Raw genomic sequence first — 14,414 nt, 5'->3', positions numbered from 1 at the left:
AAGAGACTAGTACGGTGTTAGGAGACGGTGGCCAAACACCAGCTTGGCAGACTAGAAGGTGAGCATGGAGAATTCTGGAACCTACAGACCTCAGCTGAGTTTTTTGGAGGTGCCTGTGACAATCGGAGACGATATAGTCCTCTGTCTTGGAGTGACAGCAGTCTCACTATGGCATCCTGAAAGTCCCTAGACATTTCGACAGCAGGGTTTTATGATGACTGTGAGGAGAGATTTGCAGTATTGCAGAGGGAAATGATGAAAGTATGAATAAAGATTTTAGTGGAGGCAGGGTTGAGGTAAGGATTCTGGCAGTGTGCCAGAGATGGTGTTAGACATATTGACGGGGAGAGGCAGGAAGAAAATGTAAGCTCGGGATGAGGAATGACTTGAAGGTGTTAGTTTGCTCCCAAGGATAGACAGTAAATCTTAGTTTATTGGCACCTAATGCTCCAAGGTCCATGTATGCCGTAACAGATAATATAACAGTATATTACACAATAAAGTAAAGGCTTGGCAGAGAAGGAGAGATGCCAGCTGTGCCACTCTTGTGATACCAGAGGCAGACTTTGAAAAATTAGGATTTTTAATATTTAATATCACTGTGCCACGCTGATAGGAAGCAGTGTGATGGTAGAAGTAGTTTTAATGGATTGTTACTTTTAACTCTATGTCCTAGAAGAAACCTACTAGTGTCTCATATAATTCTGAGCTTTAGGAATTATTTTTCCATTAAGCAAGTATTCAGAATGCAAAGCAAATAACTTCCTTGCCCTGTTTGATTATACAGGGGTGAATTTGAAAACACCTTTATTTCATTCCTTAAAGTACTCATTTTAGCAATCAACACCTATGTAGTATTGTGTCTGAAGAGTAATATAGACCTTATCCAGAGTAACCTGAGGTCAGGAGAAACTCTGATTTTAGGAGATGCTGGCAAAGGCCCGTGTAAGTGCATCTAATAGTGTCTTTCCCTGTCAAACTTGTTTGTTAAACACACTGGTTACTTTTGCAGCTCTGGTGGAAGAAGTTTATTCTGCTCAACGGGAACGTGATGAGGCTGTTATGGCAAGGCTTAGGTTAGCCAATGAAGAGAGAGATGAAGCATTTCTACGAGTCCAACGTTTAGAAGAGTCTCTCAAAGAGTAAGTATATGTTTCCTGCCCTGTGCAAAAAGGTTGTTGTGTCAGTCTGTGACTGTCATAAAACTGCTCGACAGTGGTTATGTAGGAAAACTTAGCAGAAACTTCTCTGTGATGAAATACCAAGCTAGTGCTAGTCTTACTGTGCTATTGGTTAATTTGTTAGTCATGCTATAAGACTGTATTTTTCTCTGGAGACTGAGAGCAAGGTGAAAAGTTTTGATCACAAAAATTAAAAATGTAATCAAAAGCTTTGGTGTTGATTTATTCCGGGATAAATAAGACAAATGCAACATTTTATAGGGATCTTTTGACATGGAGTACCAGAATGTCAGTCAGAAATTGCAATCTATAGGAAATCAATGAGGCCTTTAAGCCCACTAGACATTTCCTTCAGCAAAATTTCTACTAATGATGTGGGTGACATCTTAAAAATATATGGTTTTTTTCTTATCTTTAGTGTAGGAGCAGTTTGTAAGGCAGTAAGGGTATAATTAATACTTCATAGAGTTTTATGTGTGCCATATTAATACAACAGAAATTGTCAATCTCACGTTAAACAAGACTGTTAAGTCAGGAGAGGAAGATTAAGAACAGTTTCGTTTCTCGCTTTGGGATATAGGCAGCTTTGAAGCTACAGTTTGCCTCTCCATGTAATCCTTCTCCATCTGAGTTGTGATCATCTTGGTTACCATCTATGGTAGTCTCCCAAAGGGTAGTCCCCCAAAGTCTAGAGTGGCTGAGAAATTGCTCTATTTTTCTGCCAAGAGAAGTACAAAGCAAACAGAACTTTTTTGTGGTAGGAGACTGAATAGGTTCAGTTGTTAGTTAACTAAATGGCAGGTAATTATGTTTTAAATAACTGATTCTACTAAGAACACTCTTTCCTCTTTATGGCAGACCAGTCGTCTTCTTTTGGGTATTTTTGTAGGTAAGGCCAGAGAATGTTATCTAAATAAATTTCAATAGTCTGCACATAGTTTGTGCACCATTACTCTGTGGAATTTACAAGTTGCTAGAGTTTGTCACAGCCTGTAAGTATGACTCAACAGCAAGATTAGGAGATTCCATTCCCACAAGAATTAGTGCACAATTTGTTAGAGTAAATGTCTCTACAGAGCCCATTATAGGTGTACATGCATCTGCTTTGAGCAGCAGTCTCTGTGGAAATGACAAATGTGCTTTAAATTCCCATAAGAGGCATCATAACTGTGAGCCTAATTCCAGTCTTTCCAGTTTCTTCTATCATTTTTCTAATTTTGTATGTTCCAAGAGTGAAGAAAGCAAGGAAGTCTTGTACGGCCCCAAACATCAAATGAAACTGTGTATAAGCTGTTAGCATAAACTCAAGATCTTTGGGGTTAAAGCACTCAAGTCCTGCAGCAAAGTAATTATTCTGGTCGACAGACCTAGTCAATGACTTTTGGATTTCTGGAAGAAATCACAGGTTATTAAGTGTGTGAGAGGTGTATTGCTGCTTTTTCTGCAGTGGAATCCATAGACACACGTGTGACAGGTCTTGACACACATGAATCCCTCAGAACACCATCCCTTGTTTTCCCTTCAACCCCTTCTGTCTGCTTCACTCATGTACTGGAGGACCGACTTAGTTTGAAGCAGAAGGATGAGAAAAGAGAAGAAACTCCGTTTCTTGGAGAACAGGCATACTACTTTCCCCAAAAGAATGTCATTGCAGAAGGTGCTGGATACACTGGTAATGGCAAAAAACGTACTTGCTCCACAGAGAGGGTCAGTATCTCCCTTGGCTGATAGCTTGGAGCCAAGCTATTTTACCTTATTGCTATCATTTAGAGAATAGCAATTGTTGGTGCTGTCATCTACTTGGGTGCTCTTTCTGATGCTTTATAGAGAGGCCTGATACCCTGATGTCATTCACAGTCTCAGAATTGGCACAGGAGATGTCCCTGTGGAGAACACCAACCCAACACAGGTAAAACCTGTGATGGGCTAACCAGCTACTGTTGGTTCATTACCCGATAGGCATTCTTCTTTGCCTAAACCAGTGAGCCATTGTGTGTAGCTAGTATCTCTTACTGTATGTTCTCCAAGGGTGCAGGTCAGGCTCCTGTGTGATATTTGCTGTCATGACAGCCAACACCAGGACACAAGACTGGGGACAAAACCAATTTAATTCAAAAAAATTGCCCTTGCCAGGCTGCATATGTACTGTAAGATCATAGTTCCAGTATTTTCCAGGGTCTCCCTGTTTGGCATTACAGAGACTGACTGTGGCAATGGGAGCTCGTTGGGAAGAGTCATACCCAAGTCTTTCATGTCCTGGGTGCTTTGTGACCTGTCACTGCGGGCATCCTGGACATGAACAAAATCCTTAGGCAGATCCCAGGCACGTTTATGCCTCCCATAGGGCACAAAGATGTTGCTGAAGGGTTCTGAAAAATGTTACACACTTTTATTTTCATTGATAGTTATAGTATCAGTCATCAGAGCAGTAAAAGAAAAATCCTAATTGACAAAAGCCACAAAGGCAGAGTGCCCAAAAGCTTCATTTGTTCCCACTGTAAAGTCTGTTAAAGTTTGTTAATCATCCATGCAGCAAGTACTTAATGGTAATGAGTTATTGGGCATTAATTGCTGTATGTAATCCCCTAAAGAGGGAAAACCTCATTTTTTATGTTCAAGTAATCATCATATTCACTGCATCAGATGTCTTAATATCCACCTCTTTCCTTACCTTGCTACCCATTCAGCCAAACTGCAAGTTTGATAGGGATGTCTTAAGTCATACCAGACAACGTAAGAAACTTCAAAGATGTCTTGCTCCATTCCACCAATTCATATTCAGTATTGCCTCAGCCCACAGTGACTGCATCCATTTGTGCAACCTGACTGCAGCTCTTCCCTGACACATATCAGTCCTCTATGTGACAGCACCTTCTAGATGATGTGCTATTCCAAAAAGAGCAATGGTATGGTACAGGGAAACATTTCCTGTTGTGATTATTGGTTGGGGGGGGGGGGATGTTCTTTTTTTAGGAAGAAAGTTCTTTGCTGTTTTTGAAATCTTTGGGCATTACAGAACCAAGAAGGCAGGATTGCCTCAGGCTCAGCTGCTTTTCTTCTGGTTCACTTATTCTAATCTTACAGGATGCTTATTCATGCACCCATATACCTTGCAAGCAAGAAATGGTTGAGTGGAGCCAAGATTCCTGCTGGAATACCAGCCTGGCTCCAGCACTCAGGCTTTTCAGGACATTGGGCATCTTTACGAACTGTGGTAACACATCAGCTGAGGTGACAAGACACGCATTTCTGTATCTGCCTGGATGTCTGGCATTTTGCAAAGGGCGGAACAAGCCAGGACTGTGACTGAGAAGAGTGAAATTGAGGTGCTGCATTCTCAGAAGCAGAGTCAGCCCCATGGGGAAATCACTTTTCTCAGCCTCTTTATTCTAAGTAGTTTATTACTGTGGCTGAATGGAAATTTTTTCGGAGTTCACCTCACCACTCCGCTAATCCTTTGGAAGGAGCAGAGATGATGGGATGAGCCAGGAGGAACTCGGTTTATTTTATTTGATTTTGGAGTTTCTTCTGGAATCTTGGAACTTTTCTGACTACCACCCTTAATATTTTCTTCCTGATGCTGGTTCTCTGTCTCAGACGTGGAGCACGTAGAGGTTTGGGTTTTTTTAAAGAATATTGGCTACTTGTGCCATGCTCGTCAAGTTTTAGAGCACAGGTCACTCCTTCCATCTGCTTTGGACTTATTCCAATCAGAGATCTTTGCAAGAGGGCAATATTGAACAGCCTGCCAACCTTTATCAAATGCTTTAATGCTTTCTTTAAATAAGCAGCTGGAGCAATTCTGTTGTCATTATTTAACTGTAACAACGAAAATTCTTTCAGTCCTGCTGGCCCTAGGGGTTACATTAGCAGAATGTGTGTAGAAATGGGGGGAAGAGGAATCCTTGGTTACTGCTGTTTAAAATCATGAGAAGCCTAAGGGTCACTTATTGCCTGTGCACAGCACACGGAGAGGCAGCAGGGCAAATACACAGCTCTGGATACTGCTTTTTAAAAAATACTGTCACCTAAGGAGGTGTACGTACACCTATAGACAGATCCCTTGTGGCAGTAGTATGCTGAAGGGCTACACTTATGGTAAAATTTCCCGTTCTTTTTCCCACCCCCATTTCTCCCTAAGGTGTCTTGCTTACCCAGAGTGTTGGTCAGCTGGGTGATTTTGTTGACCCACACTTTTAGCGGGGTAGAAGTCCTCTGGAGAAGCCAGGTCAGTCCTGCCAATTTACTTTGACAAATACCATTCCTTTCATTATGAATACAAACTAGCTGGAGATCCATTTTTAAGTCCCGTATGAAGTGGCACTTAGAGCAATGTGAAAACCTAAAGCAGGAACTCTACAAGGAGCCAAGTCAGGGAGGCAGTTCTGAGAGTTTGGACTTATAATGTTTGTTATTTTATGATTTGTGTTACTTTATGAATGCAAGTCAAACACAGCAAAGGTTAGCTTTTACTTTGTTTTGTTAAGTTCTGGTGCTGACTGTATATGTTGGAGTAGTTACTGTTTGTGAATTCCATATAAATATACTAGCTGTTGTACACTGGTAGTACATTCTGAGTTATTTCTTTTCTATTTAAATAATTAGTTTCTGTACTGGTTGATTTACTATGCTTTATATACTGTTATCTGGTAAAACTAATGCTTTAATGTAAAAGGTGCTAGTGTGCTGTCAAGTGCTCTGTGATGTTTGCTAGCTATAATCTTGGCTTCAGAGCAGCCTGTCAGCAGACAGCAACCTGTCACAGCACTGTTGAAAAAGTATGTGTTGCTCTTTAGTAGATGTTTAATGATACTATATCTGTCTTTTAAAATATCATATGCTAGTGACAGACCTACTTTTAGTAGAAGTCACCATTAAGTAAGCAGCAGTGGAGTAGTAAGGTAACTTTAATATGCTCATTTTTCCAGAAAAGGGGTCTTTTCCATTTTAAAATACACATAAGTGTTTTAAATAATATGCTGTCCATATAACTAACCTTAGGTAAAATAAAATGCATACTATCCCGTTTATTAGATTTTTGTGCTATCGCTCACTGTTTTTGCACAGCCAGTGTTCAGTGCTGTATGACTAAATTCCTCGTATCATCTTTGTATTTGACAGGTCAATATATGTTCTGTTGAAATAGAAAGGGAGGAAAGGGCGGGGGAATGGGGGTGGGGTGTGTTCCAGAATTAAATACAGGCCTTGCAGAGAATTGGCTTAGTTTGCTATTTTATGCAAGCTATAAAATCAAAATATTTTTAAGGAAACTTCAACTAGGTTTTTTTTCGTCATTTTGGGAGAGAGAAGTGGAAAAAGAATTACTTTAAAATAAAAAAAAAAAAAATTCTTCACAAAAGTCCTGTCCTGTTTCATTTGGGGTGCAGTAAAAACAACAAAAATACAACGTCAGGTAAAAGTTGTAAGCCCAGAAATAAATAAAATAAGAGCATCAGTCATTTCTATCGCTGGGGAACTTTCTTCATCTAAGCACATATGAACAATTGATCCTTGTAGTCATATATAGCAGTAAACATTAATAACTTAACAGTCTGAAGTCAGTGCTGAAGATATGGAGCATTATTGAAAGATGGAGTCGAGCAGGTGGCACTTTAATATGTTCAGTGTCATGGTTGACTCTAAAGACTAGTAGAATGAAATTACTTGAGGTTCTAAAGATTTAAAAAGCGAACTCATTTTGCTGCACTAAGGAAATGCTACTGATCAGGCTTTCTGTGTCCCTTTTTTCTAGGCTAGAAAATATTAACCCTGAAGAAAATGACATGGTAAGCCATTCTCTGAGGAGATTTCTTGATGTCAGTCTTATATCTTAGAGGCTTAAGTTCAATTGAGTGGGTTTCAAGAACTAAGATGTGGGAAAAAGAAGAATTGACACACTAATAATGTACATCTTTGCTGCAATATGAAAATTCAATAACTTCACTCAGTCAATTTACAATTCACATGTGCCTATTAATTAAAACCCTATATTAAATAAAATATATTAAAACTTCATGTCTGACTAACATATAATGCTGTTGGTAGACATTACAGGAATTACTGAACAGAATAAACAATGCAGACACAGGGATAGATATACTGAAGAATGGAGCTATAATTCTGAATCGAATACACAGGACCAAAGAACGTAAAAAGAAAATAATAGCTGAGGAAATGAATGCAGTAATAGAACAACGGGATGCTGCTTTGTCTCAAGTAAGTCTCTACAAATGTATAATCACTCAATACCAAATTTCTTTTTTTCTTTTTTCTTTTTTCTTTTTTTTTTTTTTTTTGCTTTACTTTTGGGAAGAAAATTATTTCGTTTACTTTTCTCTGTTGAAAATCTCAGAGAGTCCTTGTAGTAAATGGCAGATTAACGATCAACTGTTTCTTCATGATAGTAGTGCCCATTGAAATGGTATCAATGTGCTTAATGAGAAAAGTTATTTTTGTATTTTTTGCACGTGATCACTAGCTGTCTCCTTTTTAAAAACAAAATAGTTTTCAGTGTATTGCCCAATCTAAAAAGCTGTTAAGGGCTTAGTTTTGCATTATGCTGTTTTGGTATAATGCATTGGATGACAGTTGACTGGGACTCAAGGATTTGTAAAGGGTTATAAGTGACAGAAATATACATTAAAGGAAGATAACGGTACCACATGCAACAATGCAAGCAATTCCTCTCTTTGTTGCTTTACATTCAGGAGATAAAAATCAGCATGTGGTCCTTGACTCTCAAAGTCTTAACACTTCTGCTACATGACTTGAAAGAACCTGAGGTCCTTCTTCTGCTCAGATCACTCATCCCCTGCAATTTCCTATTTTCGCAGAACAATATTGTCTTCATTCTTTTCACCATGGAGAGAGTCTCCTTGCTTTTCCCATCTCATGGAAGAGGTTTTTTTTTTTCCCCCCACACTTTTCTTTCCTGGATTTTTACCTAGATTTAGCTCAATAGGAACAGGCTGTAGGGAGGAGCAGTCCAAGTAGGGGATACATCTCCTGGGAAAACACAATATTTTAGACTGGATGAAATTTCTTATGCATTCATCCCAGCCAAGAAAAATTTAGATTTTCAATGTGAGTTACCAAAGCTAGCCCATATCTAACTAATTTCTCTTAGACTTAAAGTCAGGTTTGTGATCTTGAGTAGTATGGATAACACTGACTGAGTTTATGTTGTATTGAGAAGTCTCCTGGCAAAAGAGTCCCTTCTACACACCCTGTAATTTTCACTTTTTTGCAATTGTTGTTTTTGCATTCTCTCCTACTTTAACCTTGAAAGCTCCATCTGCCTGGTGCTTAAAATATTTTGTGTGTCTACCCAGTATGTACTGCAAAGGATGTTAATGTTGGAAGATGCTAATGGTGGAACTTTACTTTTTCAGTCTACTTGCTTTTGCTTTTCTAATAATGATGAGCAGCATAGCTACTGGGAAACATCCAACAGTCCTGCCAAAAGTTTATGTTCTTTCTTCTTTGCACAGGGCATTTGAAAAGTGAGCAGCTTATAAGAGAAAAGGTTTCAGCAAAAGAGAAGGATCTTTTGATATTTTTATTTTTGTTTTGTCAGTTTTTGGTTCATTGTTGAAGTGGACTTTCAGGCATTCTTGAACCATAAAACTTTTATGAATGTCAGAAGAATGTCGTTGTAGGGCATTTTAATATACATTTTAATTGAATTGATTTTTAAGCTGCCTGTTTAAGGAGTAATCTTTTCCACATAATCAGCTTGGAAATTAATAAAGATAATTATTTTATATAGTGATGGCTCATGTGCCACAACTAGCAAAGCCATCTTTAGGCCTGTCAGCAAAAAGCACAGGTAATGTTAAGTAGATAGTGCAGCTGAAAAGATAAATGAATAAAACAATAAATCCCCGCCAAATGAAAATGTAAATATTTGGTATTAAGCTCTACTACTGTGATACCGTTTGCAATTTATAATACCATTGCTTTAAATTAATTATTATTAATAGAACTCTATTGATCATGGTTGTGTTTTCACATATGTGATGCTTTTACAGCTGTAACTCCTGAATCTAGAAAATAGGTCCTTGGAATTGAAGCTACCATTTCAACCTGCGTTTCTCACTTGATGATTCCTTGGGAATTCGTACCGTACTTGAATTATTAGTAGTCTTTTGTTAACATTGCAATAGCGGTAGTTATTACAGTGCTAACAGCAAGAACAATAGGAGAGGGATTCCTACATTAGACCACAAAGGGACTAGATATAATTCAGGGGATGTATATGCTTAGCATAACAAATGCAAATTATTGGAAGTTAGATCTGAGTTCATCTCAGGCATTCATAACATCTGCAAGTTAAAATGTTTTTGGTGGAGGTGACATCAAGTATGAGGGGGGATTGATGAGAACAGGCTGAGACAAAACAGGAATAGAGTAAACCATTAGCATGCTGTGGCTATCCTCTGGAAAAGGCATTTTTAAAGTTCAGAGGTCACTGGGCAATGGAAGCTAAATGCTTCATCACACACTGTGTGAACACCGTGTTGCTCTGTTCCTGCTTGCTGTTGTGCGATGCTGGAGACAGCAATGTCATTTGAGTGACCACCATAACCAGTTCCATATGACAGAGAACTGCCTATATGATAATAAGGGTTTGGACTGTCTGTGTGTAATGAAGCTGCATCTGTTATCCTTCTCTGTGGTTTTCTTCACAATAGCCTGGCATTTGACAATTGAGCACAGTGAATATAAGTAGTATCTAGCTTTTTGGGGGTTACATTCTGATTTTTCTCAGTAAGAAACAATAACACAAAAGCTTCGCAGCTCAAACACATTGCTTTGATTTCAGGTAAGGAACAGGTTACATTCCTAGAGAATGGACATTCTATAAACTGTGTGTTTCCTATGACCAAGTAAATACAGATTACTTTCAACTAGTCTTCGAAATGCAGTTTTGCAATACTTCTAGTACTTATACTGTTAAGTTGCATTTAACTAGACTGCTGTTGCAGCACACTTGACAATGGTTAGCTAGTTGTGATTCTTCTATTTATTTGAATTTTACTTGAATAATTTTTTTCATTCTTCAAAAAATGAAGAGCACTGTCCATGTCTTGGAAAGGTCATGAAAATGTTTTTTTTTTGAGCCATAACACCCAAGAACCTCTGCATATTTTTTGAGATTTCAAACATGAATGTTGCTTCTTACTAGGAAGCAGATAGAGGCACTTCTATCACTGTATTGAGCTGTGCATGTGTATGTAATCTTAGATCATTCACTAGATTGCTGAGCAAATATGCAAACTACTTTTTGTATGTGTGAAAACAAATAAAATGGTATAAACTCAAATATTTGATACTACTTTTAGTATGTATTTTCAAGTGAATAAAAAACAAACAACTAAAGCGTGGCTAAACATTGACATCCATCTTCTCCTGTACCAACCCCCTTAAAAAAACAAACTCAACTGTTTGGTTGTATTTGCTAAGATATGTTTGTTAGTGAACAGATATTGTGTTATACTGGGGAGCTTGAGTCTGTTTTATGACTGATCCTCTGAAAGGAAAATGGAGAAAGATGCTGACTGTCACGAGAAATAAAACATCAGTTTCTTGTCTGTAATGTTCGGTTTTGTCTTAACCCGTTCAAGGAAAAAACTTATTTGTCCAGTTGGTTGTACTACAGTTCTGCCTTTCTTCAAAAATCTTTCTTGCTTGAGTAATCCAATTAGTGACAGACATTTAATAAAGATTACATATGGCATAGTGACACTGTGTAATCTACATAAAATACTTTAAAGAAGTGGTTTCCAGCAGGAGGCAATACAGTGCAATGTCTCAAACTAGCAACCACCTATTAACCACATCACACCTGACGGACAGGAATGTTAATATGATTACAGGGTTGGCAGCTGAAACTGAGGACTTGAGTAAGCCATTACAATTACTTCTTTTCTGGTTTAGAGAAGAAAGGGGACCTTTTAACTGGTACAGCTTGAAGGAAGTGATTTTTTAAAGCTAAACAAGAGATGGCTTATAGTTCAGGAGATTGCGTGTTTGATATGTTTTCAGTCCTAATTTTCATTCTGTAAATGCTTGTTTGTTTGTTTGTTTTAATTGGGAACAGTCAGTTCTATACAGAGTTTTAAATATTAAAGGTGTAGAATTTGTTGTTACGGAAAAACAGTGGTTTCATGGCTGGCAAAGTATCGTCTGTAATATACTGATCTTGAAGCAATAACATAACTGGCAAGCAAACCTGGTTTTACAGCTTTGAATAGTTTGATCACATCCTGCTGTGCAGGAACATGCTTATGACTGTTCATGTAAAAAATTGGCATGCACCCAGTTGCTCATCTGAAGCAAGTTTAAGTACCTTTCTCCATTTTGAGGCACTGTTTGGCAGCAGGCAGCACTTTATCGTCATTGAAAACAAAGATGAGAAGCACTATGCTTGACTGCCCATCATTATCAGTTTCGACTAATGACTAATAACTGATAAATGTCTGTACTGACAACAAGCCAGCTTCTTGCTAACCTTTTTTTTTATGTTGTGCTCAAGCAATTTTCCTCCTTTTACACCAAATAGGGTGTAGAGCTCTGTGTTATCTGTGATTCACAGAGCACTAAGGCATTCTCAGCACACATGAGTGAACAGGTCTTACTGAAGTAATAAACCCAAGAGCTGTATGAAGTGTAAAAACAACAAAAGTATATATAAATGAAAAAAAAAATTACTTACAGATCTTGGGCCCTTAATTGGGGAATACTCAGGTGACAGGTTACAATGCCTCATGACTCTCTTATCTTAGGATAGAGGTGATCCCTTTGCAACCCAAACCACGGTTTGGGATGTTATTTTTAGTAATTTGACTTAGCAGTTCAGTTTTAAACTCTGTGTTTTGGTACCCTTTGACACTTCCTGGTTAAGGATACCAGTCGAGTTCTTGGTTGGCAGGAGCACATTTGACAGTCTCCTCCTAGCTGCTCTGCCAGGATGCTTCCCCTACCGCCTTTTCCATTTTGCCACTGATACTTGGGAACAAGAAAAGAAAAGGTAGGACACTATTCACAGTTGTTTGTGAACCAGGCAGCTGCGGTGAGGTACTGATGATTTTGGTCATGGGCTTATTTGAGGAGGGAAGTGAAGGTAAAGGGGATGTTTATTGTAATTTGAGGATCCAGGGACCATGCTGGTTCACTCTTATGGCTGGTTTCCTTTGGGCAGGCAACAGCAAGTTCCTGTTGCCCTCATTTGCAGTGCTTTTCTCTGAGAGGCAGCAGATGAATAGGCATGGGGAAATTACTTGCCAGCAGGATGGTTAAACAGAGAGAGATGAGCTATCTGCAAGGTGCCCCTTTTGCCCTGCAAATTTAGTCTAAGTCCTCAGAGAAAGCAATAGGGATATGGAATAAAATATAGAATAGATTTTTAAAAAATAATTTGAGATTTAACACTAAAAGTTGTACTGTGACTGCAGGGAGAAAAGAAACAGAAGGTGAAGAAAAGGCTGTCCGTTTTATTGGTATTTACATCAGTGGCCTCAGGTAAACATCACAGATGTCTCTTCTTTGGAGGTAATGCTGATAAAAGGGATCCTGAAGAAAGATCACAAAAAGCCAAGTTACACAAGCAGTTGTTGTGAATAGCAATATTAGTTTTCCGTTTGATTGTGTTGCACTGGAACGGTGCTTTATAATGTCACATTTCATTTCTCGTGGACCTAAATAAAGATAATCTTTTGAAAGTTTGACTAAATCCATGTTTTAGGAAGTCCATGTTATACTGAACATGGTTAAATCCGTGTTTTCTTTGCTGCTTCTCAGAATAAACCAAGTGAATCTCACTAGTTACAGAATTTTCAAAGGGCCAGTGACTGCTGTAGTTGGGAGGCATGGAGTAAAACTATTGGGAATGATGCTGAAGAGCATCAAGAATCTTGCATCTCACAAAAGGGCAGGTTCTTCCCTGTTTGGCTGCTTACTTCTAAAAACAAACGCAGCTTGAAAAATTATAATAATTCTTTACTTTCTGAGACGATTAGGTATGCTCTGACTCTCTACCTCGGATATATTTGTGCTAGCTGGAACATGAATATTTTCCAGGGGAATACTCAGTTAAATATTTGGCTACGTTCTGAAGATGGTGAAGTATTTTTTTCTTCTGAAGTAGGAATTTTAGTCCACTGGAGACTAAAATAAAGAGGAAACTGGCCAAACAGAATCCTCTTGATGTCTTACGTTGGATTTTCTGATTTGTGTAGAATGTTCCCCAAAAGAATAACACCTGTTTAATCTTTCATCAAGGTGCTCTGTTTTCTTTGATCACTGTATGTAACTCTCTTAAGAAAGCAGAGGAGAGGTCAGATGTTCAAACAGGTTGATAGGAGAAGATTTGGGGACACTACACATCTGTGTCTGTAGTGTCATGTGGTCTCTTGCATTGATGTAGTAGATGCTGTGATTTCTTTGTAGTCAGGTATCTTTTAGTAGGGCATGAACCTCCCTTTGATTTCACTGGAGTCAGAATTTCACTAGTGAAAGTGAGTATTTTGCAGCTTATTCCTTAGTTTGACTTCATCGAGGCTTTGGTTGGATGGGGTCTTGTAGATTTTGAGTTAATGCTTCTCACAGCTGGGAGCGCAGGTCAGTTGGTAGGTCATTAGTGGGAGTGAGAGGAGGATCTGAAGGAAATTACCCTAAGGAGCTCTTATACCGAACTTTTGTATTTAGTCCGTGAATGCTAAGTATGAGTAAATATGTAAATGTTAATGCAATGTTTCCTTGAAGAGAGGGATTACTGTTTGAACTTCTGAAGCAAATTTTTAATTGATACTGCATTTCTTCTTTTTACTGCCATAAGGTTTTGGCTGAATGATGCCCTGAAACACGTTATTGTTTGCATTGTTAAATCACCTGTTGTTCCTCTGCAAACAATGTGTTGTGCAGAATTCAGAAAATACATGTCTGCATGGTATTTGAGGGCATGGTCAAGCTTTGTGTCTTTAATTGTAAACTTTAATGAATTTCCAGTTGAACATTCATCTTCTCTTCAGTACCTAGAAACTCTTCACCCCTTGGAAAATGATAGTAAATTTGCATGCAAGCTTGTTTGATTAATTGCTATTTGACTCATCTGTCATGGTGCTAAGCTCTAGGTTCACACAGCTTAGACTTCCAAACCAATTTCTAGAATTAATTTAAATATTTAATGCCAAAACCCTAGGATGACAGAGAGGAAAAATGTTTTGTATGCTT

The 14,414-nt window shown here is 38.4% G+C and overlaps 1 protein-coding gene across 1 annotated transcript in view; it reads left to right on the top strand.

Annotated features, from left to right (window-relative positions):
- The window catches only part of MIPOL1 (mirror-image polydactyly 1), a 195,020-nt gene that overhangs the window by 67,808 nt on the left and 112,798 nt on the right, over positions 1 to 14,414 (top strand). The window contains exons 11-13 of the mRNA XM_082318279.1: positions 1,013 to 1,142; positions 6,934 to 6,967; positions 7,227 to 7,397. Of these exons, the coding sequence (XP_082174405.1) occupies positions 1,013 to 1,142; positions 6,934 to 6,967; positions 7,227 to 7,397 (335 nt within the window). The remainder of the gene's footprint in view (positions 1 to 1,012; positions 1,143 to 6,933; positions 6,968 to 7,226; positions 7,398 to 14,414) is intronic.

Source organism: Platalea leucorodia (genome assembly GCF_965183815.1).
Source record: "Platalea leucorodia genome assembly, chromosome: 7".
NCBI lineage: Eukaryota > Metazoa > Chordata > Aves > Pelecaniformes > Threskiornithidae > Platalea > Platalea leucorodia.
The sequence above is the reverse complement of the archived record's forward strand: the minus strand, read 5'-3'. Positions and strand labels throughout refer to the sequence as shown.